A 20,124-nucleotide genomic window follows, 5' to 3' on the forward strand; every position below is an offset into this window, starting at 1 on the left:
GGGGCTGAAGGGGAATTTCCCCTTTTTCTACTCATTTTTGGGGTCTGAAGGGGAAATTTGCCCTTTTTCTACTCATTTTTGGGGGCTGAAGGAGAATTTTGCCCTTTTTCTACTCATTTTGGGGGGTCAAAGGGGAATTTTGCCCTTTTTCTACTCATTTTTGGGGGCTGAAGGGGAAATTTGCCCTTTTTCTACTCATTTTTGGGGGTCCAAGGGGAATTTTGCCGTTTTCTACTCATTTTTGGGGGTTGAAGGGGAATTTTTGCCCTTTTTCTACTCATTTTTGGGGGCTGAAGGGGAATTTTGGCCCTTTTTCTACTCATTTTTGGGGGCTGAAGGGGAAATTTGCCCTTTTTCTACTCATTTTTGGGGGTCCAAGGGGAATTTTGCCCTTTTTCTACTCATTTTTGGGGGTCAAAGGGGAATTTTGCCCTTTTTCTACTCATTTTTGGGGGCTGAAGGAGAAATTTGCCCTTTTTCTACTCATTTTTGGGGGGCTGAAGGAGAAATTTGCCCTTTTTCTACTCATTTTTGGGGGGCTGAAGGGGAAATTTGCCCTTTTTCTACTCATTTTTGGGGGTCAAGGGGGAATTTTGCCCTTTTTCTACTCATTTTTGGGGGCTGAAGGAGAAATTTGCCCTTTTTCTACTCATTTTTGGGGGTCAAAGGGGAATTTTGCCCTTTTTCTACTCATTTTTGGGGGGCTGAAGGGGAAATTTGCCCTTTTTCTACTCATTTTTGGGGGCTGAAGGAGAATTTTGCCCTTTTTCTACTCATTTTTGGGGGTCCAAGGGGAATTTTGCCCTTTTTCTACTGATTTTTGGGGGTTGAAGGGGAATTTTTGCCCTTTTTCTACTCATTTTTGGGGGTCAAAGGGAAATTTTGCCCTTTTTCTACTCATTTTCGGGGGCTGAAGGGGAATTTTGGCCCTTTTTCTACCGATTTTTGGGGGCTGAATGGGAAAATTGCCCTTTTTCTACTCATTTTTGGGGGTCAAAGGGGAATTTTGCCCTTTTTCTACTCATTTTTGGGGGTCAAAGGGGAATTTTGCCCTTTTTCTACTCATTTTTGGGGGTCAAAGGGGAATTTTGCCCTTTTTCTACTCATTTTTGTGGGTCAAAGGGGAATTTTGCCCTTTTTCTACTCATTTTTGGGGGCTGAAGGAGAAATTTGCCCTTTTTCTACTCATTTTTGGGGGCTGAAGGAGAAATTTGCCCTTTTTCAACTCATTTTTGGGGGGCTGAAGGGGAAATATGCCCTTTTTCTACTCATTTTTGGGGGTCAAGGGGGAATTTTGCCCTTTTTCTACTCATTTTTGGGGGTCAAAGGGGAATTTTGCCCTTTTTCTACTGATTTTTGGGGGCTGAAGGGGAAATTTGCCCTTTTTCTACTCATTTTTGGGGGGCTGAAGGGGAAATTTGCCCTTTTTCTACTCATTTTTGGGGGCTGAAGGAGAATTTTGCCCTTCTTCTACTCTTTTTTGGGGGCTGAAGGAGAAATTTGCCCTTTTTCTACTCATTTTTGGGGGGTCAAAGGGGAATTTTGCCCCTTTTCTACTGATTTTTGGGGGTCAAAGTGGAATTTTGCCCTTTTTGGGGGCTGAAGGGGAAATTTGCCCTTTTTCTACTCATTTTTGGGGGCTGAAGGGGAAATTTGCCCTTTTTCTACTCATTTTTGGGGGCTGAAGGAGAAATTTGCCCTTTTTCTACTCATTTTTGGGGGGCTGAAGGGGAAATTTGCCCTTTTTCTACTCATTTTTGGGGGTCAAAGGGGAATTTTGCCCTTTTTCTACTCATTTTTGGGGGCTGGAGGGGAATTTGCCCTTTTTCTACTCATTTTTGGGGGGTCAAAGGGGAATTTTGCCCTTTTTCTACTGATTTTTGTGGGTCAAAGTGGAATTCTGCCCTTTTTCTACTCATTTTGGGGGGTCAAAGGGGAATTTTGCCCTTTTTGTACTGATTTTTGGGGGCTGAAGGGGAAATTTGCCCTTTTTCTACTCATTTTTGGGGGTCCAAGGGGAATTTTGCCCTTTTTCTACTGATTTTTGGGGGTTGAAGGGGAATTTTTGCCCTTTTTCTACTCATTTTTGGGGGTCAAAGGGAAATTTTGCCCTTTTTCTACTCATTTTCGGGGGCTGAAGGGGAATTTTGGCCCTTTTTCTACCGATTTTTGGGGGCTGAATGGGAAAATTGCCCTTTTTCTACTCATTTCTGGGGGTCAAAGGGGAATTTTGCCCTTTTTCTACTCATTTTTGGGGGTCAAAGGGGAATTTTGCCCTTTTTCTACTCATTTTCGGGGGCTGAAGGGGAATTTTGGCCCTTTTTCTACCGATTTTTGGGGGCTGAATGGGAAAATTGCCCTTTTTCTACTCATTTTTGGGGGTCAAAGGGGAAATTTTGCCCTTTTTCTACTCATTTTTGGGGGCTGACAAGTTGACCATGACCATGACCAGTTGACCATGACCAAGCTGACCATGACCATGACCAGTTGACCACGACCGTGACCAGTTGACCATGACCAAGACCAACTGACCATGACCATGACCAGTTGACCACGACCATGACCAGTTGACCATGACCATGACCATGACCAAGTTGACCATGACCAGTTGACCATGACCATGACCAGTTGACCATGGCCAGCTGACCATGACCAGCTGACCATGACCAGTTGACCATGACCATGACCAGTTGACCATGACCATGACCAGTTGACCACGACCAAGTTGACCATGACCAAGTTGACCATGACCAGTTGACCACGACCAGTTGACCATGACCACGACCAGTTGACCACGACCAAGTTGACCATGACCATGACCAGCTGACCATGACCAAGTTGACCATGACCATGACCAGTTGACCATGACCAGTTGACCATGACCATGACCAGTTGACCATGACCAGTTGACCACGACCATGACCAGTTGACCACGACCATGACCAGTTGACCATGACCATGACCAGTTGACCATGACCAGTTGACCATGACCAGTTGACCATGACCAAGTTGACCATGACCAGTTGACCATGACCATGACCAGTTGACCACAACCAGATGAACATGACCATGACCACGGCACCTTCTCCCCACCCCTCCTCAAAGCCCCCCCGGAGGAGGAGACGTAGGGCCAGGACCTCTCGGGTCACATTTTGGGGTGGTTTTCCTCTTTTCCAACACAAACCCACCGGGACGTTCACAAGGGACGAGCGCTTCCAAAACAAGTCCCCGGTGCCCTTCGGAAAGACGTTTTTGAGCCAAATTTGCCCAAATCGTTCAAAATTTCTGAAAACACGAGAGGGCCTCGTGCTTCGAACCTTACGTCCGCAAAAAATCAGTAAAAAAAAAGAAAATTTGGCGTTGGCGTAAGCGTCCTCAGGTCCCATCGGAGCCAGTTCCTGTTCCTGAAAGCAGATAAAAAGAGAAATTTGCGTTAAATTCGTGTTTCTGTTAAATTCCCGTTTCTGTTAAATTCCTGTTTCTGCTACACATTTCTGTTAAATTCACATTTCTGATAAATTCACGTTTCTGTTAAATTCATGTTTCTGATAAATTCACATTTGTGATAAATTCGTGTTTCTAATAAACTCCCGTTTCCGACAAATTCACATTTCTGTTAAACTTACATTTGTGTTAAATTCATATTCATATTAAATAGATATTTGTCAAATGCATATTTCTGTTAAATTCACGTTTGTGTTAAATTCGCATTTGTGTTAAATTCAGAATTCTGTAAAATTCACGTTTCTGGTAAATTCACAAATGTGCTAAATTCATTTTTATGTTATATTCATGTTTTTCTGTTAAATACGCGTTTGCGTTCAATTCACTTTTGTGTGATTCACCTTCCTGAGAAATTCACGTTTCTGAGAAATTCACGTTCAGGAGAAATTCATGTTTCTGGTAAATTCACAGCGAGAAATTCACTGTTTCTGACAAATTCACGTTTCTGAGAAATTCACGTTTCTGATAAATTCACATTTCTGGTAAATTCACATCTTTAAATACACATTTGTGTTAAATGTATGTTTTTTTTGTTAAAATCCCAATTGTGTTAATCACACTGTGCTAAATTCACATTTTTGTTAAATTCACATTTTTGTTAAATTCACATTTTTGTTAAAATCACGTTTTTGTTAAATTTTTTAAATTCACATCTTTTTTAAATTCACATTTTTTGTTAAATTCACATTTTTGTTAAATCCACATTTTTTGTTAAATCCACATCTTTGTTAAATCCACATCTTTGTTAAATCCACATTTTTGTTAAATTCACATTTTTTGTTAAATTCACATCTTTGTTAAATCCACATTTTTTGTTAAATCCACATTTTTGTTAAATCCACATCTTTGATAAATCCACATTTTTGTTAAATCCACATTTTTGTTAAATCCACATTTTTTGTTAAATTCACATTTTTGTTAAATCCACATTTTTTGTTAAATCCACATCTTTGTTAAATCCACATCTTTGTTAAATCCACATTTTTGTTAAATTCACATTTTTTGTTAAATTCACATCTTTGTTAAATCCACATTTTTTGTTAAATCCACATTTTTGTTAAATCCACATCTTTGATAAATCCACATTTTTGTTAAATCCACATTTTTGTTAAATCCACATTTTTGTTAAATCCACATTTTTGTTAAATCCACATTTTTTGTTAAATCCACATTTTTGTTAAATTCACGTTTTTTGTTAAATTCACGTTTTTTGTTAAATCCACGTTTTTGTTAAATCCACATTTTTTGTTAAATCCACATTTTTTGTTAAATCCACATTTTTTGTTAAATCCACATTTTTCTTAAATCCACATTTTTCTTAAATCCCCTTTTGCGTTAAATTCACACGTTAAATCCACGTTTTTGCGTGAAATTCACCATCCGGAACGTTTTCACCCTCCCATCCCACAACCGCCCCCGCTCCCTTTTCCAAAAACTGCCGTAAAATTCAAACAAATCGGCGAAATCCAGCGAAAAAAAGGTTAAAAAATTCATCACAGCCCCTATCTCGGCCCCGGGGGTCCTCCAGATTTTCCGATTTCGGCTCTTTGGGGTAATTGGTTAAATTTGGGCCTAAAATAATTAATTAATTACCCAAAAAAGAGCTTTTTTTTTTTTTGCCCGATGAGTCAGGGCTCGGCCGAAAACGAGGAAGCCAAGGGAGGGCCAGCGAAGGGGAACTTCGGGGTCGCCGCTGAGGTTTCCTTGCAAATCGGGAAGCAAAACTGCCTCAATTTCCCCCAAACGCACGGGCAAAATCGCCGATTCAGGGATATTTCAGCTCCTCGCCGCCGCCGCGGGCCACGTTTCGTTTTTCTGGCCTACGAAAGTCACCAAAACCCTCTAAAAAGCCCCAGAAAAACGAGACGAACCCACTCCGGGGTCAACGCGACGACGCAACGCGTTGACTGGAGACCCTTCTTCGGGACGCGTCGCCCCGCAGAACCTCGGCGCCCCGAAACCGCCGCCCGTGCCCCGAACCGACCCCAAAAAGCCGGTTTTTCACCTCGTTTCCCCAACGGGGAAGAGCTTTTCCTGCCACAAAGCCGCCTCCCGCGGGCGGTTTTTTGGGGCCGAACCCGCCCGATTGCTCAACGCGCCGCCAGCGAGGCGTTCGGCCTCGACCGCGCGCCGAGGGAAGATGTCGCAATTTTTTTTGTTGGTTTTTTTTTTTTTAATTTCTTTTTTTTTTTTTTTTTTTTTGATATTTCGGACTTTTTGGCCCTCGTTTTTGTTCCCCAGCAACTGGGGGTTGACGTGGCGGATGCGAAGGGGGAAGGAGACGTTCCCGTCCCGGCAGAGAGGGAAAGAGGAGGACGCCGCCATGGGGCTCCTTCAGCTCATCCCCCTGCTCGGTGAGCCTTCCTCCTCCTCCTCCTCCTCCACCTCCTCCTCCTTTTCCCATCCAACGTTCCTCCCTTTTTCCCTATTCCTCCGGTTTTTCACTCATTTCCAAGCCCGTTCAGCCAACGCCTCCCCTTTTCCAGCTTTCTTCACCGAGTTCGCCACCGCTCCTTTGCCTCTTCCCCTTTCTCGTCCCCTTTTTTCCCCATTTCTTTGCATTTTTCCCCATTTCTTTCCATTTTTCCCCATTTCTTTCCATTTTTTCCCATCTCTTTCCATTTTTTCCCCATCTCTTTGCATTTTTCCCCCATCTCTTTCCATTTTTCCCCATCTCTTTCCATTTTTCCCCATTTCTTTGCATTTTTTCCCCATTTCTTTCCATTTTTCCCCATTTCTTTCCATTTTTCCCCATTTCTTTCCATTTTTCCCCATTTCTTTCCATTTTTTCCCCATTTCTTTCCATTTTTTCCCCATTTCTTTTCATTTTTCCCCATTTCTTTGCATTTTTCCCCATTTCTTTGCATTTTTTCCCCATTTCTTTGCATTTTTCCCCATTTCTTTGCATTTTTCCCCAATCTGTCCATGTTTTTTCCCCAATTTCATGTTTTTTCCCCCTCTACGTGGTTTTTCCCCTTTTTTCCCAAATTTACGTGTTTTTTCCCTACCTCTTCATCTTTTTCCCCACTTCTACTTCCTTTTTCCCCACCTCTACAACTTTTTCCCCCATTTCTTCGTTTTTTCCACATTTTTTTTAATGTTTTTCCCCACCTCTACCTGTTTTTCCCCCATTTCTTTGATTTTTCCAGACCTCTGTTTTTTTCCCAGTTCTATGTTTTTTTCCCCAGCTCTCCGTTTGTTTTTTCCCCATTTCTTTGTTTTTTCCCCACCTCTACCTGCTTTTTCCCCATTTCTTTATGTTTTTCCCCCCCTCCATGTTTTTCCCCCATTTCTTTGGTTTTGCCCCACCTCTATGTTTTTTTCCCCATTTCTTTATGCTTTTTCCTCACCTCTACGTGTTTTTTCCCCATTTATTTTTTTCCCAATCTCGTCACATTTTTTCCCCATTTCTTCATATTTTTCCCGATCTCGTCACATTTTTTCCCCATTTCTTCATATTTTTCCTGATCTCGTCACATTTTTCCCCATTTTTTTACATTTTTCCCGATCTCGTCACATTTTTCCCCATTTCTTTACATTTTTCCCAATCTTGTCACATTTTTCCCCATTTCTTTACATTTTTCCCAATCTCACCACATTTTTCCCCATTTCTTTATATTTTTCCCGTCTCATCACATTTTTCCCCCATTCTTTTATATTTTTCCCAATCTCACCACATTTTTCCCTATTTCTTTGTATTTTTCCCAATCTCATCGCATTTTTTCCCCATTTCTTCATATTTTTCCCAATCTCTTCACATTTTTTCCCGTTCTTTTATATTTTTCCCAATCTCACCACATTTTTTACCCCATTTCATTTTTTACATATTTTTCCCAATCTCGTCACATCTCGTTTTTTCCCCATTTCTTCATATTTTTCCCCACCTCGTCACATTTTTTCCCTATTTCTTTGTATTTTTCCCAATCCCGTCACATTTTTTCCCCATTTCTTTATGTTTTTTCCCCACCTCGTCACATTTTTCCCCATCTCCTCACTCTCTCTCCAACCTCATTACTTTTTCCCCCATCCCTTCGCGTTTTTCCCCATTTCTTCCCTTTTTCCCCTATTCCCCCTCTCCCCTCCATTACGCATCAGGGCGGTGACTTCTTTTTTCTTTCGTTTCTCTTCGCTTTTAGCATTGCCCAACCACCGTCTCTTTTTTCTTCTCGTTTTTGAGGTTTTCCTTTTCTTTTCCCTTTTTTCTGAGGTTTTCCTTTTTTTTCCCCTTTTTTCTGAGGTTTTCCTTTTTTTCCCCTTTTCCTTTTTTCCCCTTTTCCTTTTTTTCCCCCTTTTCCCTTTTTCTTTTCTCCTTTTCCTATTTTCCCTTCCCTCCCACTCCCTTTTTCCTTTCTCCCTCAATCCTTTTTCCTCTCTTCTTTCCATCCTTACCAATAAATCACCATTTCCCCGCATTTTTTCCCATTTCTCCCCCTTTTTCACATCTTTTTGGCACCCCCCCCTCCGCCCCACTGACTTCTCTCCCTTCTCTCTTCCAGCCTCCCTCCCGATAATCCTCCTGCAGGGATCGCCAACAGGTAACAATTTTGGGGACGGGTGACCCGTTTGGACCCAAACTTGCCAATTTTTGCCCCAAAACCCCCGCGTGTCTCGGCGCTAAAGCCACTGAGGTCCCCCCTCGAGCCAACGGAGCTCGTGGGGGACAAGACCCCGGGGCAAAAAGGCTTGGTGGGACCCCAAAAAACGCTCCAGGCTACAAAATCTTCTCCTTTTACCAAAATACCGATTTTTTGGAGGTTTTTCTCCTCGATTTTTCCTCCCTGGGGACCGGGGTTGGCTTCGTGGCCCGATCAGAGCAGACCCGATGGCTCTTATAGGACAAAAAAAAATCAACATTTTTCGGGGGGGAAAAACCCCTTCTGATGAGCGACTGGGGGGTTTAGGAGGGATCGGGGAAGAACAAACTCCTTCCTCTTCCTCACCCCAGCACCAAAACCGCGAAAATTGTGGCCAAAAAGCCCAAAATTCGGCTCCGAGACACCTCCATCGTGGCCAAAAACTCCAAATTCGGCTCCGAGACGCCCCCATCGAGGCCGATAAAAACAAATTTGGCTTGGAGACACGCTCCGGGTCCCGCCTGCCGCAGGCAGAACCCCGTTCTCACCCATTTTCTCCCCAAAAAAAAACCTTCCTCAGACCTTCCTCCTCCTCCTCCCGACATCGCGGTGACGCCGGAGAAGAGGGAATATCTCATCGGGGACACGGTCTCCATCCGGTGCTCGGCCCCCCGGTCCCGGGACAAGGTGCGGGGCTTCCAGTTCTCCAGGACGGGCGGCTGGCTGGACGTGCGGACGGCGTGGAGGACCTACACCTACACCTTCAACGTCACCGGCCCCAAGGACGGCGGCTCCCACACCTGCACCTACACCGTCGGCGACCGGTACCGCCAAGCCAGGCGCTCGCGGGAGAGCAGAGCCGTCGACATCAACGTGAGAGGTGGGTGGCTTAAAAGCGGCGGTTTCCTCCTCAAATTTAACGCCAGGATGCGAGAAACCCAAATTTTCCATCCTCAATTCCATGTTGGGGTCCATAAATACGTTCCTCCTAACCTTAAATGGGCATTTTCCTCCTCAAATTTAAGTGTGAGATGTTGAAAACCCAGATTTTCCATCTTCAATTCCATGTTGATGTCCATAAAGATGTTCCTCCTAACCTTAAATGGGCAGTTTCCTCCTCAAATTTAGTTTTGGGATGTTGAAAACCCAAATTTTCCATCTTCAGTTCCATGTTGATGTCCATCAAGATGTTCCTTCTAACCTTAAATGGGCATTTTCCTCCTCAAATTTAACTCTGGGATGTTAAAAACCCAAAATTTCCATCTTCAGTTCCATGCTGGGGTCCATCAAGATGTTCCTCTTAACCTTAAATGGGCATTTTCCTCCTCAAAATTAACCCTGGGATGTTAAAAACCCAAAATTTCCATCCTCAATTCCATGTTGAGGTCCATAAAGATGATCCTCCTAACCTTAAATGGGCATTTTCCTCCTCAAATTTAATTCTGGGATGTTGAAAACCCAAATTTTCCATCTTCAATTCCATGTTGGGGTCCATAAATATGTTCCTCCTAACCTTAAATGGGCATTTTCCCCCTCAAATTTGGTTCTGGGATGTTGAAAACCCAAAATTTCCATCTTCAGTTCCATGCTGGGGTCCATCAAGATGTTCCTCCTAACTTTAAATGGGCATTTTCCCCCTCAAATTTAATTCTGGGATGTTGAAAACCCAAATTTTCCATCTTCAGTTCCATGTTGATGTCCATAAAGATGTTCCTCCTAACCTTAAATGGGCATTTTGCTCCTCAAATTTAACTCTGGGATGTTGAAAACCCAAATTTTCCATCTTCAATTCCATGCTGGGGTCCATCAAGATGTTCCTCCTAAACTCAAATTGGCATTTTCCTCCTCAAATTTAATTCTGGGATGTTGAAAACCCAAATTTTCCATCTCCAATTCCCCATTAAAGTCCATCAAGACGTTTCTCCTCACCTTAAATTGGCGTTTTCCTCCTCAAATTTAATTCTGGGGTGTTGAAAACCCAAATTTTCCGTCTTCAATTCCACGTCGAGCTCCATCAAGATGTTCCTCCTAAACTCAAATTGGCAATTTCCTCCTAAAAATTTAATTCTGGGATGCCCCAAACCCCCATTTTCTGTCCCCAATCCCCCGTCGCGACTTAATAGGGTACGAACTCGGGGTCGGAGCCGTGTCCCGACGCCGCGTCCCCCCCTTTCCCCCCCCACCCCCAGACCCCCCGCCGCAGCCAACGCTGGTCCTCAACGCGTCGGCCGGGGTGGTGAGCGAAGGCTTCCCCCTCCTCTTCCTCTGCACGGCCCCGGCGAGCGCGGCGGAGGCGGCGCCGCCGCGGTTCCGCTTCTACAAGGACGGGGCCGAGGCCATCGGCGGGGCCGAGGTGGCCACGCAGGGCCACCAGGCTCGGCTCCGGGTGGCCGAGAGCAGCCGAAACCACACCGGGAACTTCACCTGCGGCTACGAGGAGCACATCGAGGGCCGCTGGATCCTCTCCTTCCTCAGCGAGGCCGTGGAGGTCTTCGTCAAAGGTAGAGCGACGTTTTGGGGTCGAACCCAGGCTTTTTGGGTGGTGGGGAGGAGCGCAAGGTCCGTTGGGGTCCGACGTTTTGGCCCAATCTTCCTCCTGCCGCCCCGATGCTCAACTGACGTAACATTTTGCCCAAAATTGATGGTTTTAAGACTTTTTTCCACCCTCGGTTCCATGTTGAGGGCCATCAAGATGTTCTGCCTAAACTCAAATTGGCAGTTTCCTCCTCAAATTTAATTCTGGGATGTCCCAAACCCAAATTCCCCATCCTCAATTCCATTTTGGGGTCCATCAAGACGTTTCTCCTCACCTTAAATTGGCATTTTCCTCCTCAAATTTAATTCTGGGACGTTGAAAACCCAAATTCGCCATCCTCAATTCCATTTTGGGGTCCTTCAAGATGTTTTCCCTAAATTCAAATTGGCATTTTCCTCCTCAAATTTGATTCTGGGACGTACCAAACCCCAATTTTCCATCTTCAATTCCATGTTGGGGTCCATCAAGACATTTCTCCTCACCTTAAATTGGCATTTTCCTCCTCAAATTTAATTCTAGGACGTCCCAAACCCAAATTCCCCATCCTCAATTCCATTTTGGGGTCCATCAAGACGTTCCTCCTCACCTTAAATTAGCATTTTCCTCCTCAAATTTACTCTGGGATGTCCCAAACCCAAATTCACCGCCTTCAATCCCCCGTTGACGCCCACTGAGACGTTTCCCCTGAACTCAAATTACCGTTTTCCTCCTCAAATTTAATCCTGACTTAATTCTGACTTAATTTTAAGTTTTTCCCCCCCATTTTTCTTTTTTTCCCTCTTTTCAGAGCCCCCCTCGGCTCCCCGCCTGGGCGTGGAGCCCCCCTTCACGGTGCTGAGCGAGGGCTCCCCGCTGCGACTCACCTGCCTGGCCCCCGGGGCCGGCTCCAGGCTGCGCTTCCGCTTCTACAGGAACGGGGTCGAGATCCCGGAGGGCTCCCCCGGCCCCAAAAACCTCCCCGGGACCACCCCGGGGGGTTCCTCCGAGCTCCTCGTCCCGCAGACCCCGAGGGGCTTCGGCGGGACCTTCAGCTGCGGGTTCGAGGAGGACGTGGGCGGGACGTGGGTGCCGTCGCCCGGAGCCAAGCGCTGGACATCACCGTCAAGGGTAGGTGGGTCCTCGGGGGGGGGACAGGAGGCCTCGGGGGGTGCTTGGAGGGACCTCGGTTCCCAAAAATCCACCTCAAAAAGCGGTCGGAGGGACCTCGGTTCCCAAAAATCCGCCTCAAAAAGCGGTTGGAGGAACCTCAATTCCCAAAAATCCACCTCAAAAAGTGGTTGGAGGAGCCTCGGTTCCCAAAATTCCACCTCGAGGAGCGGTTGGAGGAACCACATTTCCCAAATCCGGCCTCAAATTCAGCTCCGGTTTCTGAAATTGGAGGAAAAAACGGGTCAAAAACTGGTCGAAAACGCCCTCCCGTCTTCCCTCGTTAGCCGAGGGTAATTAAAATTGTTCGAACTCACCCTCGTCAGCTGGAAACTGTTAAAATCCCCCCTCTGGGTCCTCTCCACGGGCCAACGCCACCTCTTGTAACGCTCCTCTTGGCCTCAAAAGCTCTTGGTCGACCCTCAGCCTCTCGATAATCACCTGAGGACGCGTTAACGAAGCCCAATTAGCGATAACGACCTCTTTGCGGCGCCTTTTTCCCCAAAAACCGCGTTTTTTCTCCTACTAATTCGTCTTTTTTGGCCTCGCCAGACCTCCCGGGCCCGCCGGGCCTTCTGCTGGACCCCCCGTCGGGCGAAGTGAGGGCCGGGGACACCCTGGCGGTGACGTGCGCGGCCAACGGCACCGGCGGGGGCGAGCGGAGGTTTTACTTCTACAAGGACGGCGCCGAGCAGTTTTCGGAGGCGGGAGCCCGGGACCGGGCCCTCCTCAGCCTCCCCGTGGCCAAAAGCACGGCCGGGAGCTTCTCCTGCAGGTACGAGGAGAGGGTCGGCGACCGGTGGGTCCCGTCGCCGCTCAGCCACGCCGCGGTGGTCACCGTCAGAGGTGAGGGTCCCTGCGTTCCGCGCCCCAAAAACGGGGCCGGGAGGGCGCGGTGAGTTGGGGCAGGAAGAGGGCAGTGAGTTGGGGAGGAAGAGCGTGATGAGTTGGGGAGGAAGATGACGTTGAGTTGGGGGAGGAAGAGCGCGATGAGCTGGGGGAGGATCGTGTTGAGTGGAAGAGGAAGAGCGCGTTGAGTTGGGGAGGAAAAGAGTTGAGTTGGGGGATGATCGCATTGAGTGGAGGAGGAAGAGTGTGATGAGTTGGGGGAGGAAGAACGCGATGAGTTGGGGGAGGACCGTGTTGAGTGGAAGAGGAAGAGGGCGTTGAGTTGGGGAGGAAGAGAGAGTTGAGTTGGGGGAGGAAGATGACGTTGAGTTGGGGAGGAAGATGACATTGAGTTGGGGGAGGAAAACGATGTTGAGTTGGGGGAGGAAGATGATGTTGAGTTGGGGGAGGAAGAGCCCGTTGAGTTGGGGGATGATCGTGTTGAGTTGAGGGAGGAAGAGCGCGATGAGTTGGGGAGTAAGAGCGCGTTGAGTTGGGGAAGAAGATGATGTTGAGTTGAGGGAGGAAGAGCACGTTGAGTTGGGGAGGAAGAGCGCGATAAGTTGGGGGAGGAAGAGTGCGATGAGTTGGGGAGGAAGAGCGCGATGAGTTGGGGAGGAAGATGATGTTGAGTTGGGGAGGAAGATGATGTTGAGTTGGGGGAGGAAGAGCGCAATGAGTTGGGGGAGGATCGTGTTGAGGGGAGGAGGAAGAGCGCGTTGAGTTGGGGAGGAAAAGAGTTGAGTTGGGGGATGATCGCGTTGAGTGGAGGAGGAAGAGTGTGATGAGTTGGGGGAGGAAGAGCGCGATGAGTTGGGGAGGAAGAGCGCAATGAGTTGGGGAGGAAGAGCGCAATGAGTTGGGGAGGAAGAGCGCGATGAGTTGGGGGATGATCGTGTTGAGTGGAGGAGAAAGAGTGCGATGAGTTGGGGAGGAAGATGATGTTGAGTTGGGGAGGAAGAGCGCGATGAGTTGGGGGAGGAAGAGCGCGATGAGTTGGGGGAGGAAGAGCGCGATGAGTTGGGGAGGAAGATGATGTTGAGTTGGGGAGGAAGATGACGTTGAGTTGGGGGAGGAAGATGATGTTGAGTTGGGGAGGAAGATGATGTTGAGTCGAGGGAGGAAGAGTGCGACGAGTTGGGGAGGAAGATGACGAGTTGGGGGAGGAAGATGACGTTGAGTTGGGGAGGAAGAGCGTGATGAGTTGGGGAGGAAGATGAGTTGGGGGAGGAAGATCCCCCACCTTTCGGTGGGGGATCCTCGACCTCAGCGGGGGGGGGGGAGGGAAATCGGTGAAAAAGGAGGGGAAATTGGAAAAGGAGGAGGAGAAATCATTGAAAGGGGTGGAAAATTGTGGGGAAATGGTTAAAAGAGGAGGAAAATGGTTAAAAGAGGAGGAAAATGGTTAAAAGAGGTGGGAAATGGTTAAAAGAGGAGGAAAATGGTTAAAAGGGGTGGGGAAATGGTTAAAAGAGGTGGGAAATGGTTAAAAGAGGAGGAAAAATGGTTAAAAGAGGAGGAAAAATGGTTAAAAGGGGTGGGGAAATTAAGGAAAGAGGCAGAAAAATTGAAGGAGGAGGGGAAAGTGAAAAAGGAGGTGGAAAATTGTTAGAAGAGGTGGGGAAATGGTTAAAAAGGATGGGGAAATTAAGGAAAGAGGCGGAAAAAATTGAGGAGTTGGGGAAATTGATAAAGAAAGCAGAGAAAATGAAAAAGGAGATGAGGAAATTGAAAAAGGGGAGGAAGGAATTGAAAAAAGAGGAGGAGAAATTGAAAAAAGAGGTGGAAAAACTGAAAAAAGGTGGACAAATTGAAAAAAGAGGTGGAAAATTGAAAAAAAGTGGAGAAATTGAAAAAAGAGGTGGAGAAATTGAAAAAGATGGAAAAAATCTTGAGGGAAATAAGGAAATCACTGAAGGAGGTGGAGAAATTGCTGGAAAAGGTGGGAAAATTGTTGAAGAAGGTGGAAAAATGGAAGGAGGTGGGGAAACTGAGGAAGGAGACGGGAAAATTGGAAAAAGAGACAGGAAAATTGGAAAAGGAGACGGGAAAATTGGAAAAGGAGACGGGAAAATTGGAAAAAGGGATGGGAAATTTGAAAAAAGGGATGGGAAATTTGAAAAAAGGGATGGGAAATTTGAAAAAGGGATGGGAAATTTGAAAAAGGGATGGGAAATTTGGAAAAAGGGACGGGAAAACTGAAAAAAGGGATGGGAAATCTGAAAAAAGGGACGGGAAAAGTGGAAAAAGGGACGGGAAAAGTGGAAAAAGGGACGGAAATTGGAAAAAGGGATGGGAAATTTGAAAAAAGGGACGGGAAATTTGAAAAAAGGGACGGGAAAAGTGGAAAAAGGGATGGGAAAATTTGAAAAAAGGGACGGGAAATTTGAAAAAAGTGATGGGAAATTTGAAAAAAGGGACGGGAAATTTTGAAAAAAGGGACGGGAAATTTGAAAAAGGGATGGAAATTTTGAAAAAAGTGATGGAAATTTGAAAGAGAAGGCAGGGAAACGCCCCAGAAATGGCCCCGATGCCCGTGAGGTTGCTGACCTTTAGGGGTTTTTTTGGGGTCTCTCGGACAGCCGCGGCCCTGCCCGTCCCGCTGGTGGCCGGCTGCGGTGCCGCCGCCGCTGCGCTGCTCCTGGGGCTGCTCCTGGCCGTCTGCTACTGCCAGAGGAGGAGAGGTGAGCGAAAACGGGTTAAAAACGGTAAAAATAACGTATAAAAGCACTTCGGGGGCACAGCGAGGAGATGGTGCGTCCTTAGATCGGGGAACCCCAAAATCCTGGTGTTTTCCCCCAAAATCCACGCAAGCATGGGATGTTTGGGCTTCCCATGAGCCTTTTCGGTAAAAACAGCCCCTTTTTCACCAAAAAAAGGGGGATTAAGGATAAAAGAAACATAAAAAAAACACTTTAGGGGCACAGCGAGAAGACGGCGTTGGGTTGAGGGCCTTGAGGGCGCATCCTTAGGTCAGGGAACCCCAAAATCCTGAATTTTCCCCCCAAAAATCCAACCAAGCGTGGGAGGTTTGGGCTTCCCATGAGCTTTTTCAGTAGAAACAGCCCCTTTTTCACCAAAAAAAAAAGGATTAAAGATAAAAAAAACACTTTAGGGACACAGCAAGGAGACAGTGTTGGGTTGAGGGCCTTGAGGGCACGTCCTTAGATCGGGGAACCCCAAAATCCCGAAGTTTCCCCCCAAAAATCCAAGCAAGCGTGGGAGGTTTGGGCTTCCCATGAGCCTTTTTGGTAGAAACAACCCCTTTTTCACCAAAAAAATGGGATTAAGGACAAAAAAAACATATAAAAAACCACTTCAGGGGCACAGCGAGAAGACAGCGTTGGGTTGAGGGCTTTGAGGGCGCATCCTTAGATCGGGGAACCCCAAAATCCCAACGTTTTCCCCCAAAAAAACAACCAAGCATGGGAGGTTTGGGCTTACCATGAGCCTTTTCGGTAGAAACAGCCCCTTTTTCACCAAAAAAATGGGATTAAGGACAAAAAAAACATATAAAAAACCACTTCAGGGGCACAGCGAGAAGACAGCGTTGGGTTGAGGGCCTTGAGGGCGCGCCCTTAGATCGAGGAACCCCAAAATCCCAGAGTTTTCCCCCAAAAGCCAACCAAGCGTGGGACATCTGAGCTTTTTGAGGTAGAAACGGCCCAAAAAAAGGGGTCTGAGGAGAAACACGTTTCATTTTTGGCAGGGAGGGCCCACTGGAAAGGTCTCTACAACAAGGAGGACCCCAGCACTTACCCCATGACCGGCGTCGACAGGAGCGAGCCCTGACCTCGAGAGGAGCCCGGCGCGGGCGGGAGGCCCCCGACCCCTCCTCCGATAGGGTTCGGGGAGAGGAAAAAGCCCTCTTCTCTTCTTTTTTCCCCCAAAAATTTCACCCCGACGTCGGCTTCGGAGGGCGCCCCCTCAATAAACCACGCCCCGGACCCCAGCGGCCTCGGCAGCTCCTTCGCAAGCTCCGGGGTGGCCAAGATGGCCGACGCGAGCCCCGGGGTGGCCAAAATGGCCGACGCGAGCCCAAGGGGGGGGGGATGAGTGGCCAAGATGGCCAACGGGGCACGGAAGCAACCGTTGGGTTGGGTTGGGTTGAAGGGTCTCCATTGGTTGGGTTGGGTTGAGTTGGGTTGGGTTGAGTTGGGTTGGGTTGAAGGGTCTCCAGTGGTTGGGTTGGGTTGAGGTGGGTTGGGTTGAGTTGGGTTGGGTTGAGTTGGGTTGGGTTGAAGGGTCTCCAGTGGTTGGGTTGGGTTGGGTTGAGTTGGGTTGGGTTGGGTTGGGTTGAGTTGGGTTGGGTTGAGTTGGGTTGGAAGAGGCGGCGCGGCCTCGGTTGCCCAAGGGGATGATTAGAAATCATTTTGGGGCGAAAAACGGTCGTTTTCGGTCTCCGTTGGCCAAGGGGGCGATGGGAATTTGGGGAGCGGGAAGGGGAAGGTCGGAGGCGGCTGTTGGGCACCGGTATCGCGGGAGGTCGCGCCCCAAAATGGGCTCTTTTGCCCCAAAACGGACTCCGGAACCCACAAAATGGCCTCCCGTGCCCCAAAATACGGCCCGTGTCCCAAAAATGGCCTCCTTTGCCCCAAAATGGTCTTCCACGCCCCAAAATAGGGCCTCTTGTGTCCCCAAAATGGCCTCCCATGCCCCAAAACAGCCTCCTTTGCCCCAAAATGGCCTCCCCCACCCCAAAGTTGCCTCCTGGACCCCCAAAATAGCCTCCTGCACCCCAAAACGGCCTCTTTTGCCCCAAAATGTCCTCCCGCACCCCAAAAATGGCCTTTTTTTCCCCCAAAATGGCCTCCTGGACCCCCCAAAATACCTTCCCACATCCCAAAACAGCCTCTTACACCCCGAAACCCTTTTCACAGTCCCAAGTGACCCCCGTTCCTCCAATATGGCCTTTTTTCCCCCCAAAACGGCCTCCTGCACCCCCAAAATTGCCTAATTTGCCCCAAAACGGCCTCCTTTGCCCCCAAAATGGCCTCCCACACCCCAAAATGGTCTCTTTTGCCCCAAAACGGTCTCCCATGGCCCAAAATAACCTCCCAACCCCCCGAAATCCTCCTTACGCCCCCAAGTGGCCCCTGTACCCCAAAAATGGCCTCTTTTGCCCCAAAACGGCCTCCGGGACCCCCCAAAATGGCCTCTAATACCCCAAAATGGCCACTTTTGCCCCAAAACAGCCTCCTATACCCCAAAATGGCCTCATGGACCTCCTAAATAGCCTCCCACACCCTAAAAATGCTTCATGCCCACCCCAGTGCCCCCTTGTACCCAAAAATGGCCTCTTTTGCCCCAAAACGGCCTCCTGAACCCCTAAAATTCCCTAATTTGCCCCAAAATGGCGTCCCGCACCCCAAACAGCCCCCGTTTGCCCCAAAACGCCCTTCTGGACCCCCAAACAGCCCCCCCCGCACCCCAAAATCCCCTCTTTTCCCCCAAAACGCCGCCTTTTGCCCAAAACCGCCCGTTTTTCCCCCAAAACTCCGTCCACCCCCCCCACCACGGCCTCACCGAAGCACTGCGCATGCGCGGAAGGGGGGAGGGGGAGCTGCTGCGCATGCGCGCGTTGCTATGGCGACGGGAGGGGCTGGGCGGCGCGGCTGCGCATGCGTGGGGGGGGGAACAGCGAGGGGAGGGGGAGCGTCGCTTAGCAACGGAGGGCGGTTAGGGAGGGGAGGGGGAGCGTTGCTTAGCAACAGGGGGGTTTCAGGGAGGGGAGGGGGAGCGTTGCCAAGCAACAGAGTGGGGTTAGGGAGGGGAGGGGGCGCGTTGCCTAGCAACGGAGTGAGGACAAGGAGGGGAGGGGGAGCGTTGCGTAGCAACAAAGCGATTTCAGGGAGGGGAGGGGGAGCGTCGCCTAGCAACGGCGGGGATTTCAGGGAGGGGCGGGGGAGCGTCGCCTAGCAACGGCGCATGCGCAGAGCGCGCCGGGAACGGAGCCAGACGGGGGCCGGCAGCGCGGCGGGGCGTTTATTGAAGGGGGAGGTCGGTGACGTCACTTCCGGTGGTTTATCGCGGGGGGGGGCGGGGCGGGCTCCACTTCCGGGGGCGTCGGCGGGGGGGCACCGGGGGGGGGGGGGCTCATGGGGGTTTGGGGGGGTCCTGGGGGGGTTTTGGGGTCCCTGGGGGGGTCTTGGGGTAATTTGGGGGGGTCCTGGGGGGTCCCAGAGGGGATTTGGGGGGGTCCTGGGGGGGTCTCGGGGGGATTTGGGGGGATTTTGGGGTCCCTGGGGGGGTCCTGGGGGTCTCAGCGGGGGTTTGGGGGTCCTTGGGGGGGGGGTTTGGGGTCCCTGGGGGGGCCTTGGGGTAATTTGGGGGGGCCCAGGGGGGGATTTGGGGGGGCTCCTGGGGGGGTCTCGGGGGGATTTGGGGGGATTTTGGGGTCCCTGGGGGGGCCTTGGGGTAATTTGGGGGGGTCCCAGAGGGGATTTGGGGGGGGGTCCTGGGGGGGTCTTGGGATAATTTGGGGGGGTCCCAAGGGGGGATTTGGGGGGGCTCCTGGGGGGGTCTCGGGGGGATTTGGGGGGGTTTTGGGGTCCTTGGGGGGGTCTGGGGTTAATTTGGGGGGGTTTTGGGGGGTCCTGGGGGCATTTGGGGAGGTTTTGGGGTCCTTGGGGGGGTCTGGGGTTAATTTGGGGGGGTTTTGGGGGGTCCTGTGGGCGTTGGGGGGGGCCCTGGGGGGGTCTCGGGGGGGTCCCGGAGGGGTTTTGGGGTCCCTGGGGGGGTCTGGGGTAATTTGGGTGGGGCCCTGGGGGGTCTCGGAGGGGTTTTGGGGGGGGGTTGGGGGGGGTCCCGGGGGGATTTGGGGAAATTTTAGGGGGTCCTGGGGTCCCGGGGGGGGTCTGGGGTAATTTGGGGGGGTCCTTGGGGGGGGATTTGGGGGGGGTTGGGGGGGCCCCGGGGGTCTCGGAGGGGTTTTTCGGGGGGGGGGGTCCCTGGGGGGGGTCCCGGGGGGGTTTTTCCCTGGGGGGGGTCCCTGGGGTCCCTGGGGGGGTCCCGGGGGGGTTTTGGGGTCCTGGGGGGGGTCCCTGGGGGTCCCGGGGGGGGGGGGGGGGGGGGGGGGGGGGGGGGGGGGGGGGGGGGGGGGGGGGGGGGGGGGGGGGGGGGGGGGGGGGGGGGGGGGGGGGGGGGGGGGGGGGGGGGGGGGGGGGGGGGGGGGGTAATTTGGGGGGGGGCCCTGGGGGTCTCGGAGGGGTTTTGGGGGGGGGGTCCCGGGGGGGGGGTTTAGGGGGGTCCCGGGGGGGGGGATGGGGGGGCCGTCAGGGGGCTCCCCCCGCCCCCCCGGTGCTGCCCCGGGACAGGCTCCGCCCCCTGGCCCCGCCCCCGGCCTCCCCGGCCCCGCCCCCCCCGGCCCCGCCCCCCCCGGAGGAGGAGCTGCTGCACACCGAGGCCGTGCGGGAGCGCGACAGGCGCGTCATGGCCGCCGCCGCCGCTGCCGGGAACCGGGGGGGGGGGGGGGGG

The 20,124-nt window shown here is 50.4% G+C and overlaps 2 protein-coding genes across 2 annotated transcripts in view; one reads left to right on the plus strand and one right to left on the minus strand.

The window, feature by feature from the left end:
• The first annotated feature begins 5,827 nt into the window (after positions 1-5,827).
• On the plus strand, positions 5,828-12,453 carry A1BG (alpha-1-B glycoprotein). The gene is made up of 6 exons (XM_066987173.1): positions 5,828-5,858; positions 8,001-8,039; positions 8,659-8,958; positions 10,268-10,579; positions 11,402-11,721; positions 12,313-12,453. Exons 1-6 carry the CDS (start codon positions 5,828-5,830, stop codon positions 12,361-12,363), a joined length of 1,053 nt encoding a protein of 350 aa, XP_066843274.1. The 3' UTR covers positions 12,364-12,453.
• Positions 12,454-19,907: 7,454 nt separating this feature from the next.
• LOC136788529 (protein NDRG2-like) overlaps positions 19,908-20,124 on the minus strand; it is a 28,617-nt gene continuing 28,400 nt past the window's right edge. The window contains exon 15 of the mRNA XM_066987089.1: positions 19,908-20,095. Coding sequence (XP_066843190.1) covers positions 19,923-20,095 — 173 coding nt within the window. The 3' untranslated portion in view covers positions 19,908-19,922. The remainder of the gene's footprint in view (positions 20,096-20,124) is intronic.

The sequence above is a fragment of the Anser cygnoides genome, chromosome W, assembly GCF_040182565.1.
Source record: "Anser cygnoides isolate HZ-2024a breed goose chromosome W, Taihu_goose_T2T_genome, whole genome shotgun sequence".
Taxonomy (NCBI): Eukaryota; Metazoa; Chordata; class Aves; order Anseriformes; family Anatidae; genus Anser; species Anser cygnoides.

What these genes read in the sequence shown, in the direction of transcription:
- A1BG (XM_066987173.1), top strand. Translation starts at nt 5,828, where the DNA reads ATGGGGCTCCTTCAGCTCATCCCCCTGCTCG. An exon ending in CGTCGACATCAACGTGAGAG is followed by an intron (nt 8,959 to 10,267) that starts GTGGGTGGCTTA and finishes CCCCACCCCCAG; the next exon opens with ACCCCCCGCCGCAGCCAACG. An exon ending in GCTGGACATCACCGTCAAGG is followed by an intron (nt 11,722 to 12,312) that starts GTAGGTGGGTCC and finishes TGGCCTCGCCAG; the next exon opens with ACCTCCCGGGCCCGCCGGGC.